This window comes from Xylocopa sonorina, chromosome 9 (genome assembly GCF_050948175.1).
Source record: "Xylocopa sonorina isolate GNS202 chromosome 9, iyXylSono1_principal, whole genome shotgun sequence".
Taxonomy (NCBI): Eukaryota; Metazoa; Arthropoda; class Insecta; order Hymenoptera; family Apidae; genus Xylocopa; species Xylocopa sonorina.
In genome coordinates, this window is record NC_135201.1 from 4,919,096 (window position 1) to 4,944,497 (window position 25,402).

The following is a 25,402-nucleotide window of genomic DNA, read 5'->3' on the forward strand; positions in this document are numbered from 1 at the left end:
TAAATTTCCGTGAAACCAAAGCGAAAGCCGAATAACGACGAGGATAGCCGAACGATGCTGAATCATAATATTCGACGCATTCAGCCTGTGATTACCGTCGCCGCCGTCGCGCTGTGTATCGTTGAGGGGGAACCAAGTTTCAGTCGCACCGCTTATCCAGCGAAATACGATCGTTCGCCGCTTCTGCGTCCAGCTCGATCGTTCGTCGGCAGTTATTTAAGACATATCGATGCGGAAAACGCTGGCAATGAATAATCGTAACAGATCCACGCGTTAACGTTAGATATTACAGCCGAGCAAGTAGTGCGCACGGAATCGTTCGCGTTTGTAAACGCATTATGTATTGGTTATATGTGTTCTCCCGAGGTCACCGGACTCTGACAGACATTAGTATGTCGCACATAAACGTGATGATATTTACGCTGGCCGCATGGAGCCTTATCAGCGCGGTAAGTTAACTGTCCTGTGGAAATCACGATCCTTGGGAATTAATCGTGGGAATCGAGTCGGTATATACACCACACCCTGGTTGTCGGGAAACGTCTCGCGTTCGTGACGTCACCTCGAGCGATTCTCGTGAAAGCCTATCGCTGACGACGCCACCGCTGTCGCGCTCGGCTAAAGAAGTCTATTAAATTTAATTATACCTTTGGCTTATTCGTTAAAGGACCATGTTAACCGATATTGCTACTTAAGCTTTAACTGTCGGGGCGAGGTCAACGCTGATTTCTTTATTCTTCTTTTTTTCTTTTCACTCTGAAGCTCTTGTTGAACGACTTTCCCGCTTAAAAGAATGCGAGGAATTTCGTTTTTCAATTTCTCCGAGCCGCTCTTTGCGTGCTGAATGTTGACGATAAATTGTTTACTTATGGAACTGTTCGTGGGAATTAAAAAGACATTAAAATTATCGGCGATAGTATCTTGGTTCGCACGTGTAAAGTCAGAATGAACGACGAACTGATATAGGAAATAATTGTTCTGAACAATAAAAGAATGAATGAAAAAATCTTTTGTCCCTTTGTTAATGATATCTAGGATGATTAATTGAACTTTTAACAAAGACTTTAATATGGGCTTTTCTTATCAAATGATTGAGTGTAATGGAATTCTAGAGCCTTTGTTTACACATTTATAATATTCTGAGAACAATGATTCATGATGACATACGTGTAAATATTATATAACTAATATAAATTATAATAAGAACGTTACGTGTCTGTAATACTTAAATCGTTGAGAAGAATTATTTCTGTATGTAAATGAATTTTAAACGCATTTTATTATAAAAAAGTATTCAATGTTTAATAATAGGTATCCGCAGCTGACAATGGTCACTGCATTTGGTATGGAGAATGTTACATGGACGCAATGAGGCACAAAAAGAATTGCCATTACACAGGGCCACCTAAGTTATTGAGTACCGAGGGACAAAAATTACTTTATAAAAATTGTCCTCATTTGATGGTAGATTCTGGACAGGGGATTAATACTTGTTGTGATGCAAATCAGCTACAGACTATGGATAACAATATTAAACTAGCAGCCAATTTTATATCTAGATGCCCTAGCTGCTTGGATAATTTAGTAAAACATTTTTGTGAATTCACTTGTAGCACACAACAAAGCAAGTTTATTAATGTTACAGAAGTACAAAAAACAAACGATGGTAATTTGTATAATTATTTTACAGTTTTGTATATTATTGTATTAAGTAGTTAAAATTCATATATCTTGTTTTTCTTTTTCTCTAGGAAAAGAATACGTCAATAAAATTGATATTTATATAACAAATAAGTACCTTGAAGGTACATTCAACTCCTGTAGCAAGGTGTCAGTACCCAGTACTGGACAATTAGCATTGGATTTAATGTGTGGAGCATGGGGAGCTAGTAGATGTACCCCGTTAAAATGGTTTCATTATATGGGTGATGCAGCAAATAATGCATATGTACCTTTCCAAATTACGTACATAAATACAGACAATCCTGTTGATATATTTACTCCTGTGGATCCTGTAGTTACACCTTGCAACAAAGCATTGAATGCAAGTATATATTCTTATTTTTATGATATATACACGTAACAACTGAAATGGACAATATTCAACTCAGTTGATTGTTGCCCTTTTCTTGTATATGTATGACATATGAAAAGATTAATTTCAACTAGCATTTATATGGAATGTATATATAGAAATTTTTAAAGAATGTAATTAATTTAATATTTTATTAAAATGTAATCATTTTATGTTTGTAAACACTTTAGAAAGGCACACCGGCGTGTAGCTGTGTAGACTGCGAAAGCAGTTGTCCAGTGCCACCCCCATCTCCTCCTTTGCCAGAACCATTTACCATTCTTGGCTATGATGGATATGCTGTGATGATGATCATTATTTTCCTGTGTGGCTCAGCTCTCTTCATTTTGTCAATTGTATGCTTCAGTAATAGGAAGCAGATTGGTAAGAAGCTTCATTTATTAATAATTTTTATTTGGAGGAAGTCCATGATTTATATATTTTGGGACAAACTGCTGAATTTCACTATATTACACAAATTGCTGTGTGAAATGCATTTTTTTTTTCTACTGTAACTTATCCTATGTTTTATTCAGGAATAGTTTGCATAACACTTTTTTATCTTGCAACAGTGACTAATTTTCTATGCAATTATCATTGTTTTAAACAGGATTATAGTACAATTTGGTATAAATTATCTTAACGTCTGACTCACACCACTGACTCCCTTCCTTGGTCACAGAATCATTTTTATATTATGTTATTTTTTATATTTACCCTCTTATACTTTGGTTATGGTTTAAAAACTTAATTTTACAAATTTCGCATTATGCTTGGTTTGATAAACATTTGTTTTTTACTTTTCCTTTGTTTGATGGTATATAATTGTATAACCTCTATATGTGGTTATTAAAATGTTCTTGTTGTAAGAATAATATTAAACTGTTGAACAACAATTTCTTCAAGGGAATTGGATATGTTATAGTATGGAAAAAGTACAAAAAAAATTTGTTAGTATTTTGTTTCATTGTTTGTATCATGATAAATTTAGTATGAGGATATAAATTAATTGTATAAAGTTGATTGGATATAATTAAAGATCATCAGTTCTATGTACGGTGTGCGTATATATGTATAGTTGCACGAGGTGAGGAAGTAGGAAGGCATGTGGGTAGACGCCTAGCCGCAGGGTTACATTATCCAGAAGATGGTGCGCGTATTGCTCTCGCCGCAGACCAGGAAGACAGCCCACTTCAATCTAAGCGTTCCAGTAGGTTCCTGTCAAGTGTATCTTTGATATGTGGACTTATGCTTGACCCTTAATTTCTGTTTTGTTATTATATCTTCCATTTTTTGTTAATGCATTGTGCTTAGTCTTCATCATTATCACCTGTGCATCATCCTTCAGATTAAATTATCTCTCTTATTACTCATACGTGCATTGTCATTGTTTATCACTGTTAAAACTCTTCTAACTTTTGTCCGTTATGAGGATATATCTGAGAAAGAAAACAGGAAAACTGAGTAAATGAATTTATTACACTCATCGAGATTTTTTGCATCATTATTATAAATACTGTACATCGTCTATTATGAAACATATCTTTTGATACTTAATAACCAGTTCATGAATATACAAGATAACTTATGTCTTTACATTAGTCTCGCATTATATTTTACACTTTTAATACTTTACATTCATTGATATAAACATGGAAAGTATTATGATTATTATATTTGGCGTTAATGATTGCTTTCCTTTCTTTTTTCAATTAAGGTGAACTGCTTTTTTGCAAATTTTAAACATCATTTCAATAATGTTGTTTTATAGCTCTTTGAGTCTCTACTTTTGAATGTATAGTTGCTTAATGTATTTTGTTTACAGCACATCGTTACAATCTATTACATTACTGCAGCACTTTTCGGACATATTCATAACATTTCCCTTGTCATAACGCAAAAACTTTTATAGGTGTCATATCTGCAGATGATTTGCCGAGCGGATTCGATGACGGGGAACAGTCGACGTTCATCGAAAAATTGGGTGCAGGTACCGACAAATTGTTGGCAGAATTCTTTTGTTGGTGGGGTACAGGTACGAGACAATTTGTACTTGATAACGTTACATATGATGCCCCGATAGTAAGCTAACAAAGATTTTCAATTGCTTTCAGCGTGTGCATCACGACCGTGGTTAGTTCTCTTCGCTGGTGTCCTATTTATCATTGGTTTGGGATGTGGAATAGAATATATACACGTTACCACCGATCCGGTCGAGCTATGGGCTGCTCCAGAATCACGCTCACGAATCGAAAGAGAATATTTCGACCAACACTTTGAACCGTTTTATCGAAATGAGCAGATAATTATAACATCTGTTGGTTTGCCTAATGTAAGTTTTACACGTGGATAGAATACAATTATTTTTTATAGCGAGAAATATTAGTATAGAACGCTCAATGCCACCCAGTTCGAGAAACTAATGTCCTCGTAACATTTATATACCGTGCGCGTTAATACAAATACACGTGGTATGTGTAACAGGAGTTTGAGTGATCTATGCTGGTACTTTTTATTACAGTTTATTGTGAAAGGTAGAAAACTGTCTTAAATTTTTTTAGATTGTGCATAATACATCTAATGGTCCAATAACATTTGGACCGGTATTTAACGATACCTTCCTTAAGACTGTTTATAAGCTGCAAGAAGGAATAAAACAAATAATTACTCCGAACAATTATACTTTAGCAGACATATGTTTTGCTCCATTGACTGGTCCATTTACCGGACCACTAACAGCCTCGCAGTGTGCCATTCAAAGTATTTGGGGCTATTGGCAAGATAATGTAGAAGCATTTGATTATGTTGTAGAGGAGGATAATTTCACAGTAAATTATTTGGACCACTACAGAGTTTGCACCCAGTAGGTTAATTTGACTATATCTATATAATTATTAGTCAGTTTTTTAATATGATTTTTCATCACCTTCGATCCTTTCAGAAATGCATACAATCCTGAATGTCTTGCATCTTATGGAGGTCCAGTGGAACCAGCAATAGCGGTTGGAGGATTTTTAACACCTGGTCAAGATCTTCATAATCCTTCATATGAAAAAGCCACAGCAGTGATTTTGACCATACTAGTAAATAACTATCATAATAAATCTAAACTACACCCGGCAATGGAGTGGGAAAAGAGGTAAGTAAATCGTATAGTAAAAAGATAATGTTCAAACGTTTCTCTTATCAGTGATGTCGTAATTTTAGTTATGTTGAATTCATGAAAAATTGGATAGCTACTGAAAAACCAGCATTCATGGATATTGCTTTCACTTCAGAACGCTCTATAGAAGATGAATTGAACCGCGAATCTCAGTCGGATGTTTCAACTATTCTCGTGTCGTACATCATTATGTTTGCATATATTGCAATTTCTCTTGGCCAAATAAAGAATTGTAGTCGACTTTTGGTAAGAATGATGAAATGGCAAACTGAAATTAAGCCTGTTCATCTGTATCTTTTTTATCAATGTCCATTTGATGTTTGTTCCTTCATTTTTAGATCGATTCTAAAATTACTCTCGGCCTTGGCGGTGTACTTATAGTACTGGCCTCTGTTGTCTGTTCCGTTGGTTTATTCGGTTTTGTTGGTATGCCAGCTACCCTCATTATTATTGAAGTCATACCATTCCTTGTCCTTGCTGTCGGCGTAGACAATATTTTCATTCTGGTCCAAACTCATCAAAGAGAAGGTCGTCGTCCGAATGAGTCGATACCTGAACATATCGGTCGTGTTCTAGGTCAAGTCGGACCAAGTATGCTACTTACAAGTGTATCAGAAAGTTGTTGTTTCTTCCTTGGTAAATACTGATTACACGTAAATTAAATATTAAACAAGGAAGATTAAATTTAGAAATGCGAAAAACAATTTTGTCTTTTTAGGTGGATTATCCGACATGCCTGCTGTTAAAGCTTTTGCATTATATGCCGGTATGGCATTATTAGTAGACTTTGTGCTGCAAGTGACGTGTTTCGTTAGTTTATTAGCATTAGATACTATTCGCCAAGCAGTACGTATTAACACGATCAGAAATGCACATTCTATACGAATATTTAATATAATTAATTTTTTTTTAATCTTTTTAGAACAACAGACTTGATGTATGCTGTTTTGTACATGGCTCAAAGAAAGACGACGGAGAAGAAGTAGTAAATGGAATTTTATACAAACTTTTTAAAATTGTTTATGTGCCATTCCTAATGAAAAAGTGGGTACGCGCATTCGTCATGTTGATATTCTTTGGTTGGCTTTGTTCAAGCATTGCAGTTGTTCCACATATCGAAATTGGTCTGGATCAAGAACTTTCTATGCCCGAAGATAGTTTTGTTTTGAAATACTTCAAGGTAGGTATTATTACGTGAGAAACATAACTAATGAGAAATGGATAAAACTTTCTTATTTCTTTGCAGTTTTTAAATAGTTACCTATCTATCGGACCACCAATGTATTTTGTTGTAAGAGAAGGTCTAAACTATACAGATCCAAACGTGCAGAATCTTGTATGCGGCGGCCAACGTTGTAACGATGATTCAGTATCTACTCAAATATTTGTTGCGTCGAAACAGTCGAATAGGTAAGAGGTGTAAAAAAATTCATTTCAATTCTATTGACTCATACAGTAGATATTCAAAACAATAATTTATGTAGGACATATATAGCGAAGCCTGCATCGTCGTGGATAGACGACTATATCGATTGGACTAATTTACCATCCTGTTGTAAATATTTTAAATCAAATAGTTCCTTCTGTCCACATACAGGTATCAAAATTAAATATATTGCAATATTCCGTAATAAATGTATTATTATTAAGTTATAAACACTTGATTAACATATATGTATTCTATGTTTTTAGGATCTCCTGCATATTGCGCATCTTGCGATATCCATTTTAATGAAATGGGTCGACCCATAGACTTTAGTCATTATGTATCATTCTTTTTACAAGATAATCCTGATGATACATGTGCCAAAGGAGGTCACGCTGCTTACGGTCACGGTGTTAATTATGTTACTCAACCCGGGACAAACCTATCGCATGTCGGAGCGTCTTATTTTTCAACATATCATAGTATTTTGAAAACGTCGGCCGATTATTACGAATCAATGAGAGCTGCAAGAACTGTGTCGGCAAATATAACAAACATGATTAACAGTCATCTAAAAGAGTTGGGCTACGATTCAACTGTTGAGGTTTTCCCGTACAGCGTGTTCTACGTTTTCTATGAACAGTACTTAACCATGTGGCCTGACACGTTGCAAAGCATAGGAATATCTTTAATTGCCATTTTTGTGGTGACTTTCTTATTGATGGGCTTGGATATATTTTCATCTATTGTCGTTGTAATAACCATCACGATGATTGTCGTTAATATCGGTGGTTTAATGTATTGGTGGCATATAACATTAAATGCAGTGTCACTCGTTAATCTAGTTATGGTAAGCATATCGATTTAAAGCAGACCTGTGCAATTGATTTCATCGTGAATCTTTTCTGTAATCTATAACAGATAGTTGCATAGGTCTGGATAAAGCATTTAGCTTCATAATTATTAAAAGAATTAAGACTGTCTCATTTCCGTAGGCTGTTGGAATTGCCGTCGAATTTTGTAGTCATTTGGTACATTCTTTCTCAGTATCAGTAAGAGTGACGAGAGTCGAAAGAGTAACTGATGCATTGACGAATATGGGAAGTTCGATCTTCAGCGGTATCACTCTTACCAAGTTTGGTGGTATCATAGTATTAGGTTTTGCCAAAAGTCAAATTTTCAAGGTATGTATTAATGACTGATATACGTTCATGTTTATACGTTTATATATTATATATATATTTGTTTATTTTAGTAGTAGCATATAACTTTATACCAAACGTACTTTCAGGTATTCTACTTCAGAATGTATCTTGGTATTGTGCTATTTGGAGCTGCACATGGTTTGATATTCTTGCCAGTATTACTTAGCTATATTGGTAAGATTGATTAATTAGTTACCGTGTTTGGTAGCATTTTCACATGAGAATTCGATTGTCATTTAAATCATATTGCATTGCTTAAATATCTCACTTATACATTTATTTTGAGAGGAAAAAGATATAACACCAGTGCAACTGAAGCAATATAATAGTAGATAAAGTTTATTTTCATATCCCTAGATATAACATATAACAAAGTGGTGTCGTACAGACAGATTATACGTTCATGTGTTTCCGCTTCGATGTTAACGTTTGTACTTGTGTCTGTCCGTCAATACACCGACAATAGGTTTCTAAACATTCAAACAACAGACAAACCTTCTAATTTGCTTTTGAAGAGATTTTAACATTATGATACGTAAGAGAAAGTTTCGTCATGGCTTTTGGTGGTTCTAGGCACACCAATGAACAGAGAAAAGTTGGCGAATCACAAGAGAGCTATACAAGGAAATCTGGACAACGTACAGGAGACATCCATGAACCATCGCGTAAGCAAACTCATTTCTCCTCCCACACCCACCGCAAGCACACCTACGTTCAGAGTGCTTGAATGTGAAAGATAGGTACGCAGAACAACACGTATTCTTACATACTATTTTGCCTCGTAACGGTATTCCCTCTCTTGTTCGACGCTTCTCGACACTCGATAGCTTCTTCGTGACACTCAGCTTTACTTCAAACACAACCGATAAAATTGAACAGCAAAACCTGTTTCTGGTCTGTTTGCAACACGTTGAGCGAATTAGACTGCACTCACTTTACTCTTGTACAAATACTCTGATTTAAAAACACTTTAAGCTTCTTCTCAAACATACAGTTCATTATGACGGACTCTGTGTACGTCGATGAGTGTGGGATGGGATCTATACCTCTTGTATAAGAATATACGATATGCTTGTCTGTGAAAATCATTCTTTCTTCTTTTTCGTTGATTTAATAGTAATAAATTAGTCGCAAAACTTCTCGTTTTCCACTTCGTGTGTGCTGTGTCCCGTGTGTGCTCTTGTGGTTAGTTGGCTATTGCGTGTAATGTAAAGTAATACGCGCTAATAGTAATATAATTAAAGAAAATCGCGTTTATTTTATTATGTGTGATTTACATGTGAAAAAAAGGGATATGGAAAAGGTGTATTGTCACTGGTGAATAGATTTCATATTTGTCATCTTTTTTGTTTACACGTCATTCTCTTTTTGTTTCTCATTCGTCATTTCTTCTATTTTCTTCTAAGCACTATTAGTTATCAAATAGTTTATCTATTTTTATAGCACATCAATGTACGGCGTGATGTTTGTTGGCTACGCTTTATGATAAAGATCGAGACAGAAGGACGTGAATTAACGTTTCGTTGATATTTACAGGCGTGATGTCGTGCCAAGGGCGTAGAAGAGCCCATCAGTATGACAGGAGGGCTAGAAACGAATTTAGGAGTCAAGTATGCGGGCCTGACTCTCCTTTACTCCAAAATGACAACAATCAGTACCCAACCACTTCCTACGCCAGTGTGAACTCCATAGATCCTTCGCATCAAGTGATTTTCTAAAAAAAAAGAAAAAAAAACATTAATTGTTGCCCGAATTGTAACGAATTCGTAAAATGACTTTTATATTATAGAGAGACTGAACTTACAATCTGTCTTTAACGTGATGCAGAATTATTTTAACTATAGCCAATAAATTTATCCTTTTAAATTTTCGGTAGAGTTTTATCTATTTTTGAATGTTTATCAAAGAAATTATGGGATTGATATAAACTATGAAGTTCATATCTGGTGGCTTTTTTTTTAACTAGGAAGACAGAAATTTTGTATCGTGTTGTTGTTACTGATATAATAAGATTGCGTTACATACTAGAATATTTAATGGCGGAAGAATGTCTCTTAATTTAACATTATTTTATAATTAAAGCTTCGCCACGTATTCGTATAACATTTAAAATGGTACAATTGCTCCTCCGAAGAGGTATTCCATGGAGTGTATAATTTAATGTTTAATTACAATCAAATTCTTGCTTTTCAATATTTTTTCTGTGAAGATGCGTTCATGTACGTTGTTTCGCGGACGACAAAAATATTTGCATTTTTGTCCACCATGTGTGCATTTTTTTAATCGCGGAGTAATCCAGTTTCTGATATGGATGTCGTGTAACCAGTTTATTTTTAACAAATTACCCTTTTGCTGCGGAAACTTATATATCGTCAAAAACCTTACGATACACGACTTATTTTTTAATGCCTCTTCAAGTATCTTTGTACAACATAAACATGAAATTTCGTCCAAGAATGTTAACCGTCCTTAATCGAGATAAATCGTCAAATATGTACGAATTTAAATTTATGTTGTACAGATAATTAACAGATCGTGTGTATATAAAAATTAATCAAATGTACAGAATTTACAGATTGAAATTCGCGACATCAATATCGGATTGCAACACAGCACCTTGGGTTTTATTCTTTCCATAATATATGAACGATAATATTCCACGAAAGATATTCCTACATTTCTTGTATGTATGGCCGACAATATCAATTTTATGAATCGTGTACGTTTATTTCAAGGCAAGCATCTGAAAGCTAATTTTTTTGTACTTTTTTTATAATCAGTAGGTCTTAAGCAATCTTCTTTGTATTGTCTATGGACTTGGATATGTAAAACATTAACCAAGTCGTAACAAAAATCCAAGTGTTCAAGACAAAAAGAAAGAAAACACTTGTCAATTAGTATTATTTAATATAAAATTGCTGCTTGGTTCTACTAAGTTTCATTCTTACGATCTGTCTAAAAAATTTTAGGTAATTAAGGCGTTCAATGAAAAGAGAAAAAGAAAGAGCTATTTAACTGTATTACTTGAAGTTGAATGTAGTTTTTTTTTAGTATTTAATTTCTGTTGCGTGCTTCATCGGTGTAAAATGTCTCGTAAGAAGTGTTATGCTTCTGCTCAATGCATGTAACGAGTTTTAAATAACAGTATTGCTTTCTTTGCGTGCGAAAAGTTGAACAGAGAAGAATATTCGGATAGCTCGAATGAGATCGAAACGATGAGACCCAATCTCTTTGGTGAACATGGACACATTTCCCGTCACGAGTTCAAACTCGCGCGTTTTATAAAATTATTTGTATACGAAAAACAAATTTTTATACTTATCAGCGAAAGAAGAATACGTAATGTAGCGTTACAGAGAACCTCGCTAGTTAAGATTATTATATAGAGGATACGTTGGTGGTTGTTAACAACATTATGCTATGTACACAGGACTCGTTCGTATAGATTGGTGTTTGTAAATCTCGTTATATACGTACAAGTTTAGCGTTCGAGTGATCGAAGAGTATGTCTACATGTATAAATGATTAACGAAAAACAAAAGAAACAAAAAACTACTGTGAACGTTAAATAAAACACGCCAAGATCCGGCAACGAATAACATGTACAATTATACCCGGGTTCATTCACATAAGAGAACAACACAAACGACATATCACTACAGGAAACTTCAGTATTAAATTCTTGTGATGAAGCATAAGCACGACGATACTACCAAAGAGATGTCTAAACAACGTTGATGCCGTGTTAACACGTAATACGAATAAAACATTTTCTGTTTGTACGATACAACTGTTTTATGTATCTTTTACATAATTATTTACAAGGAGTTGACGATAACTAGTGTACAAGAACAATGCTGGCAAAGCTTAGCGACCTAGACACAACCGCGCGCTGACGTTTGTGCCAAGTCGAATCTAAGTTTCGTACCTTCGGAAAAATCTCGCTAACGTTTGTTTTACAATAAAATAGAGGATTTATTGAGCCATCTTACATAAATTAAATAACAATTATATATTAAATACAACAGAATTGTCTTTTGTACGTGTACGCGAGAATCGCTGTTACTTAAAGACAACAAGCACTTCAATCCATCGCGTGAAGAGGGCCGAACAGATGCACCGCCGGACAATTCTCATCTGGATTACCGAGGAATTGCGCGTACAGTTCTTGATAACGGGATAAAGTTAGCCCTCCGCGTCTTCTGTCGTCGTCCTGCGAACAAATAGACGGTTGACAAGATAAACAATTGCAAAACGGAAAGAATTCTCTCGAGTCACATGCCCGGGACGTAGCGGCATTGAAATCCTCATGTATTTCCGTATTTACGCAAACATTGAACGTTGTAGATTGCGCGAACGTCAGTTTATATTAAAAGCACAGTCGTCTGCGACGGCAATCTGGTCTACATACATTTTTAGTCACTGGTAACATGCTTCCGTTGACTACCGGACGTAAAACACAACCATCGCGTCCGGCAGATTGCCAAACTATTGTTCTTTATGCCGAACTTAAAATTAATTTAATTACATTCGTTATTTTATCATTTAATTCGACAGGCGTCGTCAGAAATATATTTCGTTTGCAGATTCACTTGGAGAACGCCTGGCCAACGGTCCAATATTTTTAAACTACGCGTCAGGTCAAAGATTAAAACTAGTTCTATGTATAGATACAGCAGAAAGGTTACATAGCGACTCGGATAAGGAGGCCTTTAAAACGTTCGCTCGTCAAACCAAACTATAGCGTAATCTCACATTAAGAAGATTCTGGTAGGCTTCGTCCAAAATGTTTACGTTGTCCACGGGAATCCTTGTTACGCAATTGTAACGATATTCGTCGGCAGCGATCACACCGTCGTCTAAAAGAAAAAAAAACAAACGATTTAACAATAAAAATCGACGATAAACCGGTAATTAAGCGACGAGAATCTCCTGGCGTACCGTTTAAGTCGACTAACTTAAAATGGCTATCGATGAACATCTTCATCGCTTGTGGAAAATCTCGATACTCCCGTCCAACGCAACTTCTTTGCACCGCCTCCTTGAATTCCTCGATGGTCACGATGCCATCCTGAAAGGGAAACGAAGAATGAAAATATTGGTATGGAGTTGTTCTCGTTGGAAACAATGATGCTCTTATTAAACATCACCTTATTGAAATCCGCGAGCTCTGCAATCTCTTCCCACAAAGAGAGCATGATATGTAAATTCTCCTGATACCGACCATAACTGAACTCTCCCTTTCCCTCGATCAACGTCATCTTTAGAGCCGTGCATTCGAAGTCGTGTTTCTCCAAAATCCCATTGTTGTCTGTATCTAAACATGGCAAATAACATGGTCGTAAGTGTTCTCAGTAAGCGTAAATTGCCAGCGCGTTACGATGCGACCAATTATCGATCGGTTTGTGCCAATTTATATTCAACGAGATAATTGTCATTGTATAGCTGGATGGGCTCCAAATATTTCACATTTTGGCAGAACTATTACATTTTTCTCGAGCCCCGCGATCATCGAACGCATCCCTCAATCTGGTTTCGGTTGTACTTTAAATCGGTGCCGATGATCGTAACGAAATTTGATCGATTGATCGATCCGATCAATTATCGATCGATATCGTGCGCGCTGGCATTTCCTTCTACATCGATATTATCGTTTATCGATCTCCGTTAAACTTCGAAGCAACGGTTCAACGTTGTCCATACTTCTATCGAGGATTTTTCGTAATAACAATTTGTTGGTAATTAATTAACCTTGTATTACAGAGACAATAGAAGATTTACGTTTTTCTAGACGTTAGGAGGATCGAACAGAATGTTCCATAAAATAAATTAGAGCCAAACTTATATTTGGCAACGGTCTGTTGCAGACGTTACGACGGCGGCATGGTACACTTCGAAGTCAACCTAAATCCTAAACAAGCATATCGTCCAAGCCAACGAAGGAACTGTTTTTATCGCTTGCTTTTCGAAGTTCAGGTGTAAAGCTGTGTTTCTTTTTTCTTTTTTCTTTTTTTTTTTCATTTTAGTTGGTACATACACGTTGGTAGATGCGTGAGAAAGGGATGAGCATGAGACTGATACACATTTCATGTACCTTTTTTTCGTAATGGCGATGAAAGAAGAGGGGTCCACAGGGGATCCGTGAGTTTCACACAAATCACACATGACTTTTTATTACACGGGAACGCTCGTGGCATGCTCTCGGACATTGAGTAGCGGTGGCAACGTTATTGGTGCATTAGCCAGGGTACGTTCACGCACATCCTATTGAAAGTGGCCGCTTACTAACCGTAAAGGAATCTTACAATGAAATCAACCCGATTGTTCCAGCTGTACGCCATTGTCCGAGGTGTATACCTTTCTCTCAATAGCAACCTATTTTCTCCCCTTTTTTTTTTGTTACCTCTTCGTTCCCTGTATATTCTTTTTCTTTCAAGACACGATTCACACAAGTACCTTCGAGAAGAGGACTATTAATTCGCAACTGTTTCTGGTGATCGTTCGAGTGCAGTAGGAAAAAAAAAGAAGACCTGTGTTCGACTGTAATGAAACGGCAACGAAGGAAGCGATTCGAGTGGATGGTGGTTTTGCACTGAATTCGAATAGTCAAGTCTGTTCGAGTCGGCGGCTAAGTTTAGAGTACCCCCCCTAATAGAAGGACACGGTGATATTCGTGACACGGAGAAGGGGCTCCGAGTGGTGTCGGTGTCGGTGCCGTTGTCACCATGACACAGTCACCGAACCCAGCCGAAAGTAATTCGCTTTCGCCCGGCTTTCATCGGTCAGTATCTCGTCCACGGTCATTTCCCTTTTTACCGTGGTTCAACCGTAACGATTTTAATGACCGATCGTATCTCCTTCTGGGCTCTTCCGTACTCAATTTGTCCGCTGATTTAATCTGACCACGCCAGTAGTTGTACTTGATAACGTCGTTAAGATTAATTGAACGAAAGCTGCGACGTTCGAAGAAAATTATTCACGCAATTACTCTTTTATACGCTTGCAAATCGTTTGCGATTTGAAAGTTATGTGTTGATTTAATTGCACGTTTGAATTTTATTCTATTTATCGGTTAACGACAATTGGCCTTCTGAAAGTCTGCTCTCTTTAATCTTTTGCGATTAAAAAATTACATACCGATTTAATCGTATCGTTTTAAGTTTTATTTTATTTGCTTATCATTGCGCCGTTGCATTTCACTATTACGTGCGATATATGTACGAGCAATTTTTTTGCAATCTTTTTTAGCGGTTAGTTTTCGCATGAAAGCAAGGAAGTGGAATTTATTTGTTCCTTTATCGTAAATGAACACAGTTCTATCGGTTGTTTCAAATAAATTCTTGTACTCTCTCTTTCATCTGGCGAATAATTTCGCAGCTTTGGATTTCTTGGCTGTCAGACAGGATTGTATCCGTACAAGAATCGTAAAAGCTGTCCTATGTATCTGGCAAAGTAAATTGCACTTCGATGACGGTTAATTAGGACCGACTGTCAACATCGAGTCGAGTAAGCGTCGTTCGTGTTATTTATGCGCGAAACTACATACAGTACGGTGGTAATGGGAGAAGCTTTTATTTTTGGGTAGAAAACGCGTAACCCACCCGAAGGATTATTTTTACGTGAGGCATCGAACGCTGTTTTTCTTGAATGACAAAATGTAACGTCAGCCGTAACATTGATTTGTACAGGTTCGTCGAAGCTGCTCGATCAAAGACCAATGAAGCAGCGTTCACAAAGTAGATTTGAAGCGAGATGAGAAGATCCTTTAAATATACGTGCATCAGCATCGCGCCAACACCACCGTCATCTGGAACAGATTAACCACGTCAATAAGATTGCCACGTGCGTGTACTCGCACGTTTAACAATTCACCGTTCTGACCTTTTGAAATCTCTAAACAATCATGCACCTACTTAAAAACGTCCATGGTAAGAGAGTAGTTTGTCATTATTCACCGCGTTATTATTCAATCGTCAGAAATAATTTCCTCGTTTCGACGTTATTTTTCAGGGGGAAACGTACAAAATTGCGCCATCGTCATCTGGAATAGATCATCCGTGTCTTCGAGATTGCAGGGTATTAGTCATAAATTAGGCCATCTAAATATTTTCTTCACCCGTGATAACGGAAAGAATATTTCTTATAAATCATTGAAATGATTTCGACAGACGAGTCCAAGCACTTTCTAATTTTTTGTCACCTTTCAACGTCTACATTCCCGTACTATCAGCGGTGAAGAAGTTATTTAGGTAGCCTGTTCCACGCGAAACATCCCGTGTGTTTTACCATTCTGACCTTCTGAAATCCCAAAACGAACGAACGAACAGACGTATCTATTGTAAAATAGCAATTTGCGTCATCATTCACGCGACTCGTCGAAGAGAACTTCCTCGCCCCGACGCTCTCATGTTCAAAAGCGTTTCCCGTGTTTTCTACATTTCTGACTGCTCGCGAACCTTCTTGCTTTTCCAGCTCCACGCAAATGAGAGTAATTACCAATCTACCGATCGTGTACGTCGTTGGACATCAAAAGGTCACGTTCGCCACGCGTAGATCCTCGAATACACAGCTCGTACGTCGAGCGTTGTTCCACATTTTCCCAATCGATGCTCGGTGAAAACAACCGAGGCGGAAGATGAACAGGTAAAGCGAATACTCATCATATAAGGCTCGGTTCTGGAGGGAGGTGTCAGTTGGAAAGCGCGAGCTCTCGTACGAAGAACGAGAAACGTTTCGGGACGGTCCGAGCGGTCGACATGAAGCCGAAGCTGCGGTCCTTGCTCCTGCTCGCGCTTCTCTTTCCCGGTGAGCTTCCGCGACTCTTCCGCGCGCGTGTTACTCCCTCGACGAAGGTCATCCCGTGCGGTTCAACGTGTAAATCTTCTTCTAGTCGACTAGAAGGGAAGATTTCGATTTTGAAACGTCTCGTTTCGACACGAGTGCTCTCGACGTTTCATATAATTCACGGAAACGTGTTAAACGAACGGAAACCATCGAGTTCCTGGGAGGAATCGCAGTTCCGCGAGCGGGTCACAATGCGTGCCGGAAATTTCACTTCCGTTTTCATTGCTCGGTGAAAATATCAAGGCGAACGACGAGATTTCTCTTCTAGAGAATAATTGTTTCGACGATTCGAAGGGGATTCGTGAAAGTTCCACGACCGCACGATTTAGATCGTCCGACCGTTCTGTTGTCGCATTCGGATGCGATTTGGAACAATACGCAACGGAGGTCGCGTTTCGCATATATCCGTTTAGCATATTTAGCCCATCGAAGACAGAACGGAGATAGCTTTGGCAGAAGAGTACGGATTCAATTGAATTTCCGTGTATTTTAGCGGGCGAATCGCTGGCGAAGGAGAGATCGGATAGCACGCCGCCGTGTATCGACGATAGCAGGTTTTACCGGAATCCCAACGCGCCGGCTCACAACGTTTGGTCGACGAACGAGTGCGCCAAGTATTATCTCTGCCTAGGTAATTTATCCGGCTGTTACGTCCCGCCAGGTTCGAGATCGACTCGTGCCATTTCATTTGCCTTTTTACCTCGTGCCATTTCTGTTCACTTTCTTTTGCCCGTCAGATAACGATGTGTTCGAGTTCAGATGCTCCCAAGGGCTGCTGTTCGACGTCTCTAGGCAGGTGTGCGATTTCAAGGCGAACGTCGACAATTGCGACGTAACGTCAGGTACAGACGAGTTGAAATTTTGTTCATTTATTGTTCGAACGAAGAGCCGTTGAACGACGGGAAGAGTGCGTCGATGATCGCATTGTCGGATGGTGATTGGAAACTCTTTAAGCGTGTTTACAGAGACGCAACCACCGAGACCGCTTCTAGAGGATGGAGACTGCGATGAGAAGCATTTGGCTTGCGGCGATGGTGCGTGCTTCCCGGCTACATACTTTTGCGACGGGAGCGTTGACTGTCCCGATGGCTCTGACGAAGGCTGGTGCGGTACGAATTGTTCGATGCTTGAATATGCAACTTTGTAGCGCCGAGCAACGGTATATCGTTGAGAACACTTGTGGGAAGCGCCAACGGCGATATATCGTTGCGCATGCGATGGTTTCCTACTGTTCGCATCGCGAGAGAACTTTATCTCAAACTGAATTTACAAAACAATAGACTTTTGCGACTAACTATTTCTATAAGGTAACTAAAATAGTAACTTAATGTTTCGTGTTATTTTCGTAGATATCCAAAATGACCCAAACGGTGCGCTACCCTGCAAACCAGAGCAATGCCACTTACCAAATTGCTGGTGTTCGAAAGACGGAACGGAGATTCCTGGCAACCTGACGGCTTCGTCGGTGCCGCAAATGATAACAATTACCTTCGACGATGCCGTGAACGCGGAGAACTTCGAGCTTTTCTCCAGTAAACGTTATTTTATCGAATACGTACACCGTCGGAGAAAGTTAATCGTTTAACTGATTTCCTTTCTTCTAGAAATCTTTTTGGCCGAGAGAAAAAATCCGAACGGATGCCCCATTCGAGGTACTTTCTACGTCAGTCATCAGTATACCAACTACAGAGATGTACAGTATCTGTGGAACATCGGACACGAGATTGCAACCCATTCCGTCACGTAACAATTTTTGTTTCACTATCGAACGAAACTCATTGAGCAATTTCTATATTTGATCGCTTAAATCGCACAGGCATCGAGGGCCAGAAGAATGGTGGTCCAAGAACGCCACCATAGAGGATTGGTTCGATGAAATGGTTGGCGTGGCGAATATCATTAAGAAATATGCTGCTGTTCGCTTGGAAGATATTAAAGGCAGGCACTAATCACTTCGAAGGAATCATATTCAATCATTTTCCTATATATAATAAAGCCAAACTAATGGATGCGACAGGTTTGAGAGCACCCTTTCTACAAGTCGGTTGGAATCGACAATTTCTGATGATGTCTGAGTTTGGATTCGTGTATGACTCGTCTATGGTAGCTCCATTCTCCAATCTACCACTGTGGCCTTACACGTTGGATTACAGGCCACCTCACAATTGTGTAGATTCCGCACAACTCTGTCCGACTCGCGCGTATCCGGGTCTCTGGGAGCTTCCAATAAATCAAATTTTGGCAGGTGTAAGTTTGTACAGCGAGATATTAACTCCAATCGATGGTCCTCTCCTTCGTCTGATGGAAACAATTGCTCTGTCCCAGGATTATACTTGTGCAAGGATAGATTCGTGTCGTTCGGATTTATCAGGCGAAGACGTATATAAAATACTGATGTTCAACTTTAACAGGCATTATCTGAACAATCGCGCGCCTCTTGGTTTGCATTTCCATGCGTCCTGGTTTCAGAATGCGTTGTACTTTTACGCGTTTAGCGTGAGTTGATTCCCTTGATTTCGCGTCGATATTTCGAAGGTACGTACATTTAGTCTGTGCATTAATCGAATCATTTTAGAGATTCATGGATGACGTACTGCGATTGAACGATGTTTACTTTGTAACGAGCTATCAAGTGATCGAGTGGATGCGCAAGCCGACACCTTTAAATAATATCGAGACGTTCAGGCCTTGGCAATGCACCCCACGGAAATTCCTGCCATTCGAAATCGTTTGCAATCTACCGAATAGCTGCAAACTACCGAGCAAAGTGCTCAAATCGTATCGTTATTTACATACGTGTTTCGAGTGCCCCAAGGAATATCCATGGTTAAGAAACGAGTTTGGAATGGAATAAGGTAAATGTGGCATACAAAGAGTAATACCTTTAGATATAGAGGATAGGAGAAAGTTACTAAATTATTTATTTAAAGGACCAGTCTGCGTTTATACTTTTGTATGAAAATCACGTTTATTTACTATATAAGTTTACATTGTTTATAATGTAAAATAAATATGTTTGTTTTTATTGCAAATAGTTGATCCAACTATTGCAACAGCGACAGCGATGTTCTTACAAAATTAAGATTCTTGTTAAAGATTGAAACCAAGGGAGAAGCGGGATCAATTTTCTAATCGAATTAACCTTCTTGCTGTATAAAAGGATTCTGAATAGATTCCATTCCATCTACCGGACAAATAAGCACCACCGACGTGCCTCTGCATACAACTAAACCCAGCATACGAGTATCTTGATTCAACTTGTACGGATCGTCAGGATCTACGTTCACAGATGCGTCGGTAGTTAGTTACGTTTGTTTAATTAAAAACAAGCCGAACTGTACGTACCTCTCAAATATTCCGTGGTATTATCGAGTACCAAGTTCAGAAGAGGGTCGTACCCCTTCAGAATCCCCGCAGCTTCCCTTCCACCGGCAAACTTTACTCTAATATTCTTTTCCAAGTACTTGGAGAGGTCGAGAATGCTCTCTTTCTTCTTTCTTTCTTTCGGTTCTCCATGAGCATTCTGTTGCTACAAGAAACATAAAAGGTACTGAACGACTTGCAGGGTTATGTTGTTGCATTAACGAGTCTTTACCTGTTTCGCCGTCTGTAAAAAGAATCGTATCAGTCAAGCTATTCTATCGATTTTTTTACAACCATACCGTTAACGTCGAAAACAGTTTCTCTTCTACTTACAGACATTGTTCGCCACTCTCAAAACTCGGGAATGTTGTGCTACCGTACCCGTACACGAGCACGACGCATTTTAAACCGACGTTTAGTTTGGAGGTTAGATAATTTGTTTGAATTTCACAAATATCGATTCTCGATTCTTTCCCGCGCTTTCTGTACGTTTAAAATCAAATGACCAAAGCGTGGACCGCTCTCATTTCCTCTTCGAATGGATCATTCCACGTTTAATTGAAATCAAACGAAAGGATTACGATATTTGAATCGCAAAAATTCTTCGAACACCTCTGTTATAATAATATCGATCATAATCGATAGCAATTCATTTGGTAACGATTGAAACGTGTACAAATAACGAACGGCGATTTCGTAAAAGCTTGGATTTATTTCGTATCCGATTTATAAAAAAATACATGTCCGATACATGGTGTGTGGGTGAATGAGCGATACAGTTAAGTCACCGCCTTTTATATACGTCTTTTAAGAATAAAGTCTGTGATTGTAACAAATGTTCATTACATCCTATGATTATGAATGGGATCATCGTGACACGGCAGATTTATCGTTTCGTTCTAACTGTTCGGCGCTTATATCGATCCTCGCCTCTCCTTATACGCGTATACTGGCCTCACCTATTACAAATTAAAGTTCTCGATACTCTGTACTCGTTGTGCTTGCGATAAACCCTTCCATTACAAGCATTCCCTACGGTCGAACGAAATTTAATATCGTGCATCCGTTTGTAAAAAAATGTATCTTTCTCTCTCTCTCTCTCTCTGGTGTTACATTCTTACTCGTATATTGTCCCCGACTTCCTCCTGGCTGGCTGCTTTTGGATGGACACTGTATTATTGCGTACAACTTTAAAACTTATCGATACGACAGCTAACTATTTTCTCCTCTTAACGCGTCGAATGCCACGCTAACTTTACGCGGATGGCGCCAACGTGGACTCTATTTTATGTATAAACGAAATTACTTTTACATGTTTCACGCTGCATTCGTTTCTTCGCACCATCGTAGCAGCGATGGTGGTTTTTGGGAAATTTATAAGTATTGATCCTTTGCACTCGCATCCTTTCCAGATGTTAGCAATAGAAACTATTGCCAGGATAGCAATCTTTGAGCAACACTGCAGTTGTAGTTTCTACTGCTAACGTTTGCAAGCAATAGAACATTTCTATTTAAATAGAAGACTTGAAAAGAAACCGTGGCGGAATAAGTTTATCCTCCGTAATCATTGATCAATGCTGATGTCCCCTTAGTGGAGGCATCCGAGTGCAAAGGGTCAACGTTTATTCTAATTATGCATTTCTACGTATTCTGTGTACACGGGCGGCACCCATGGCATCCAACGTGTTAACTTATGATTTACGTTTCGTTTACGTGAACGTCTAGGCAAAAATTAAGTTCACCGTACGAAGTACATGGTTCAAACCAAGATTTCAACAAGCAAGGCATTTTAAAATACGTTTGCGCAGGATCTATTATCGTTACGTTTCATGTACGCGTTCATCGTGTTTCTATGTATGCCCTGTGGGATCACTGTTTCAAAGAGTACACGATCGTTTGTCGTTCTATCGAGTGTCGGTTCGGTTTCAGAGAGTCGCTAGTGAAAAGAACAGATATCGTGCATTATTGGAATGTCGGTGGAACGGAAAGTTAGGTCACATCGTTAAACGTTTTTCGTTCTTTAAGAGTATAGGCATTACAATCTGCTTTTGGACGAATCAATTGCCGGAAGTTTACGCACACGTGGTAACTCCTGGCGTACAATCCCAATAGAGTTTACCAGCCATGATAAAATATATATATATACATATATGTGTACATATATATATATAAATAAATTATTTGTGACGACGTTATCTGAAATAGATTCCTTAATGTTTAACCGCTAAACACTTTTAAACGGTTCTCGTCGTGTCTGCTCGATCAGTTGCGGATCAGTCCTCTTCTTGTTCAGATAACAATGGGATGCTGTTCAATTAATTCTACATTATCGTTTCATCTTCCATTTCATCCTGTTCTGAGAGCAAAGGTACCACTTGATGATTATTATTCTCCGTCTCGGAGGGTCGTCTACTTTGTCCAGGTAAGAAAGACATTGGTATCGTGCCCGACGGTGTCGTCGGTGCCGATCGCGACAACCACCGTTTGGTTTTACTCTTCGAGTTTGGGAGTCCTAACGGCATGTACAGTTTCCCTCTTGTTCTTCTAGCTCTGTAGGACCCAATGTCTTCTGGACTTAAAGGCCGTTGCGTAGAGCCGTTGGCGTTTGGCGTGCACAAAACTTGTGGTCGGTTCTGATAGCAAGAGAAAACGGTGCTATGACCACTGGGCAATTGTGATAATTGTTGAATTTTATCTAACAGCTCGCGTAACTATAAAACAAGATCACATCGTTAGAAAGAATAGCGGTGAACGGAAGCGTTTAGGATGTTTGGGATAAAAATTGTTACCTCTATTGTTGGACTAGTAGCACGCGGTGGTGAACACGGAGATTGAGCAGCTAAACTCGATATGTCAGAGGTAGTCCTATGATTAGCCAACGAAACCACCGATCCAACATCCATATTTTCCATCCTCGCAGATTCCACCGCGGAAAGCTCGTCGACGCTATTGTTACACGAATACGGTGGCGGTATTATTGTATTCGCCTCGTTCACCATGTTACACACAAAACTCGAGCCTAAAGAATCTAACGTGCTCGCGTGTGAGAGCGATCTAAAGTAGCGCATTACAAATCCTGACGTTCCTTTTCCAGATCCTTCGTCGTGTCCAATCACCAATGGATATAGGTTTGGCTTGGCGGTTACCTATGGGTTAAACGAATTAATGCAGCTGCCAGGAACATGGAAATTTCATATACGTCGCTAGCACACCTCATTGTACGGAGGTGGCAATGCTTGAACAAAGGAACCCGAACGACTGTAATGAGGTGGCGAGTACCAGGACACCGAAGATCCTCTGTCGGAGGAAGAGAAGTCTTCTACTATCTCTGGTGACCATGAACGATGAAAGAATGAAAGGTGACGCTTCCATAACCAACAACTAAATGCTGTTCCTATGGCTAGTCCGATAAGCATTAACCCAATCCTAAATAATATGTTTGCTTTTAGTGTAATTAAGAAGAACAGTTAAGGAGTACGACAAGCAAGACACTGACCATAGGTACCAATAAGTCCAAATCAAGTAATTGAATATGTGTGACATAGAGTACACCGGAAATTCTCCGTAACAGCAGCCAAAGGAACAACACTCTTCTGGAGGGGAGCAGCTGAAAACAACGAGAGTCTTAATTAACTTATTTTCATCCATACATAGATCAAAAATCTTGAAGAATTCTGTGGAACAGAAATACTTACACATGCCCTCCATTGCACAGCCTAGAAGACACCTACAAACCAAAATACATCAAATTTAGTAATGAATGGAAAAATTCAATTTACACTCGTACGCGCATATCCGCACAAACATACAACTCAAATTTCAATAAGATACATTGTATCTAAGCGTTACATGCGAGTGCACTTCGAGATGTTTCGCGTAACGAATTCTACCAAGAGAAACCGCTCGAAAGGTGAATGAAAACTGAATGCACAGAGATTTCTGAACTCCCCGTAAAGAGTGCCGCGATACTTGCTGCAACGATATCCCAACGGCACTGTCCTATCCATCAAGGATTGTCATCCAAGTCGTACTGTTTTCGCCGCGAGCAAGCGAACGGTGGTGCAACAATGTTTAATCGTACGCTACGTCGGCTCGACGGAAAAACGCGTGCGGTATTTCGACTTGAGATGAAGATAATATAGAAGAAGACAAATGAATGCGGTAAAAAACTTACGCATGAATGAGAAATGCAACGAACAAGACATGTCGTTCATTGGCTAGACATGGACGAGCCGTGCGTGAAACCGACGTATTGATCGACCTCGGTTCGAGGGGAATAGAACAAGGAGACACTGGTACACGAGATATGCGCTAACATTCTACGGGGCTATAGCATGCTGCAGCGGTATACATACGACGGCTGCATCGTTAGAACGGTTCTTCGTCGTCGGTCTTATTTGATCGACGAATAGCGTCGGGAGTGCGGTCATCACGAGCACAACGAATACGAGCCGTCTACAGCCTGGACGATAATTCGAAGACGAAACGCATCCCACCGCGCCACCGAAGAGACGATACACCAAAGAGCGACGCCGCAAGCGGCACCGTTCGAGTCGTTCGGTTCCCTGCTCCTTTATATTGGCTTTATAAGCAAGCGGGACATTTAAATCAATTAAATTTAACGGTATTGGTAATTTTGATATGTCCCTTGGCAAATCAAATTCACCCTTTTAGAAATTGAGCTCACCGCCTTGTAAATCAAATTCGTTCTTTTCCAAATCTCATTCAAACCTTACAGACACTTTACATTGACTCTCTTGTAAACGAAATTCATCCCTTTGCGAATCTCATTCTCATTCTGCGAATAGTGTTCATCCTTTTGTAAGTAGCATTCATCAGTTTGCAAATTGTATTCATCCTTTTGGAAATCTTGTTCATCCTTTTGCAAATTGTATTCAACCTTTGGCAAGTTACATTCATCCTCTTGCAAATAACGCATACCCTTTTGCAAACTGTATTCATCATTTTGCAAATAGTATTCATGCTTTTGCAAATTGTATTCACTACCCCTTATATACTACTTCCTTCATACATATTGGTAACATTATTTGCTACTATAGAATTTTAAATTTGAAATAACTATTAATAGGCAAGTGGCGCCATCTCTTGGAAAACGGCTCAAACAGATCAGAACTTAGTACTAATTTTGCTTACAGAGATGGCGCCACGAGTCTTATGGCAGATTATTTGACTGTCGATAATGATGTGCGACTAGTTTATAAGTTTGTAATAATGTTTGTATAGCTGTAAAGAGTTTAAATAAATATTTAGTTATCTTTAATTAACAGTGTATTTATTTAACAACCAGATCAGCAATCCTAAAATGT

General features: G+C 38.7%; 5 protein-coding genes across 12 annotated transcripts; 2 read left to right on the forward strand and 3 right to left on the reverse strand.

The window, feature by feature from the left end:
* Positions 1 to 225: 225 nt before the first annotated feature.
* Npc1a (Niemann-Pick type C-1a) lies at positions 226 to 11,658 on the forward strand. 6 transcript variants are annotated; one of them, XM_076901535.1, is made up of 20 exons: positions 227 to 449; positions 1,312 to 1,666; positions 1,752 to 2,048; positions 2,270 to 2,458; positions 3,153 to 3,284; positions 3,987 to 4,109; positions 4,189 to 4,406; positions 4,636 to 4,937; positions 5,016 to 5,213; positions 5,282 to 5,483; positions 5,576 to 5,873; positions 5,956 to 6,083; positions 6,160 to 6,417; positions 6,484 to 6,647; positions 6,722 to 6,834; positions 6,930 to 7,513; positions 7,659 to 7,847; positions 7,955 to 8,042; positions 8,442 to 8,608; positions 9,405 to 9,543. In XM_076901535.1, the coding sequence occupies exons 1-19, from the start codon at positions 339 to 341 to the stop codon at positions 8,606 to 8,608; spliced, it is 4,116 nt and encodes a 1,371-aa protein (XP_076757650.1). In that variant the 5' UTR covers positions 227 to 338; the 3' UTR covers positions 9,405 to 9,543. The 6 variants fall into 6 exon arrangements, with proteins under 6 accessions (XP_076757651.1, XP_076757653.1, XP_076757655.1 ...); XM_076901537.1 differs by having other exon boundaries at positions 228 to 449; positions 8,442 to 8,533; positions 9,405 to 9,547; XM_076901536.1 differs by lacking the exon at positions 8,442 to 8,608 and having other exon boundaries at positions 226 to 449; positions 4,002 to 4,109; positions 9,405 to 11,658.
* Scp1 (Sarcoplasmic calcium-binding protein 1) lies at positions 11,315 to 14,304 on the reverse strand. The gene is made up of 5 exons (XM_076901541.1): positions 14,158 to 14,304; positions 13,019 to 13,185; positions 12,810 to 12,939; positions 12,624 to 12,727; positions 11,315 to 12,081 (listed from the first exon to the last, which is right to left on the reverse strand). The coding sequence occupies exons 1-5, from the start codon at positions 14,207 to 14,209 to the stop codon at positions 11,953 to 11,955; spliced, it is 582 nt and encodes a 193-aa protein (XP_076757656.1). The 5' UTR covers positions 14,210 to 14,304; the 3' UTR covers positions 11,315 to 11,952.
* A 2,148-nt stretch (positions 14,305 to 16,452) lies between these two features.
* Chld3 (Chitin and LDLR binding deacetylase 3) lies at positions 16,453 to 19,661 on the forward strand. The gene is made up of 10 exons (XM_076900862.1): positions 16,453 to 16,673; positions 17,206 to 17,343; positions 17,450 to 17,554; positions 17,678 to 17,821; positions 18,062 to 18,244; positions 18,317 to 18,455; positions 18,529 to 18,650; positions 18,730 to 18,959; positions 19,038 to 19,208; positions 19,288 to 19,661. The coding sequence occupies exons 1-10, from the start codon at positions 16,625 to 16,627 to the stop codon at positions 19,564 to 19,566; spliced, it is 1,560 nt and encodes a 519-aa protein (XP_076756977.1). The 5' UTR covers positions 16,453 to 16,624; the 3' UTR covers positions 19,567 to 19,661.
* Lsm7 (U6 snRNA-associated Sm-like protein LSm7) lies at positions 19,655 to 20,553 on the reverse strand. Of its 3 annotated transcripts, XM_076900858.1 has the most exons (4): positions 20,409 to 20,552; positions 20,308 to 20,319; positions 20,058 to 20,241; positions 19,655 to 19,989 (listed from the first exon to the last, which is right to left on the reverse strand). In XM_076900858.1, exons 1-4 carry the CDS (start codon positions 20,412 to 20,414, stop codon positions 19,850 to 19,852), a joined length of 342 nt encoding a protein of 113 aa, XP_076756973.1. In that variant the 5' UTR covers positions 20,415 to 20,552; the 3' UTR covers positions 19,655 to 19,849. The 3 variants fall into 3 exon arrangements, with proteins under 3 accessions (XP_076756973.1, XP_076756974.1, XP_076756976.1); XM_076900859.1 differs by lacking the exon at positions 20,308 to 20,319 and having other exon boundaries at positions 20,058 to 20,237; positions 20,393 to 20,553; XM_076900861.1 differs by lacking the exon at positions 20,308 to 20,319 and having other exon boundaries at positions 20,409 to 20,549.
* A 1,410-nt stretch (positions 20,554 to 21,963) lies between these two features.
* On the reverse strand, positions 21,964 to 24,612 carry LOC143427255 (uncharacterized). Its single transcript, XM_076901192.1, has 6 exons — positions 24,431 to 24,612; positions 23,771 to 23,802; positions 23,572 to 23,682; positions 23,288 to 23,501; positions 22,865 to 23,221; positions 21,964 to 22,786 (listed from the first exon to the last, which is right to left on the reverse strand). The coding sequence occupies exons 1-6, from the start codon at positions 24,503 to 24,505 to the stop codon at positions 22,397 to 22,399; spliced, it is 1,179 nt and encodes a 392-aa protein (XP_076757307.1). The 5' UTR covers positions 24,506 to 24,612; the 3' UTR covers positions 21,964 to 22,396.
* Positions 24,613 to 25,402: the final 790 nt, after the last annotated feature.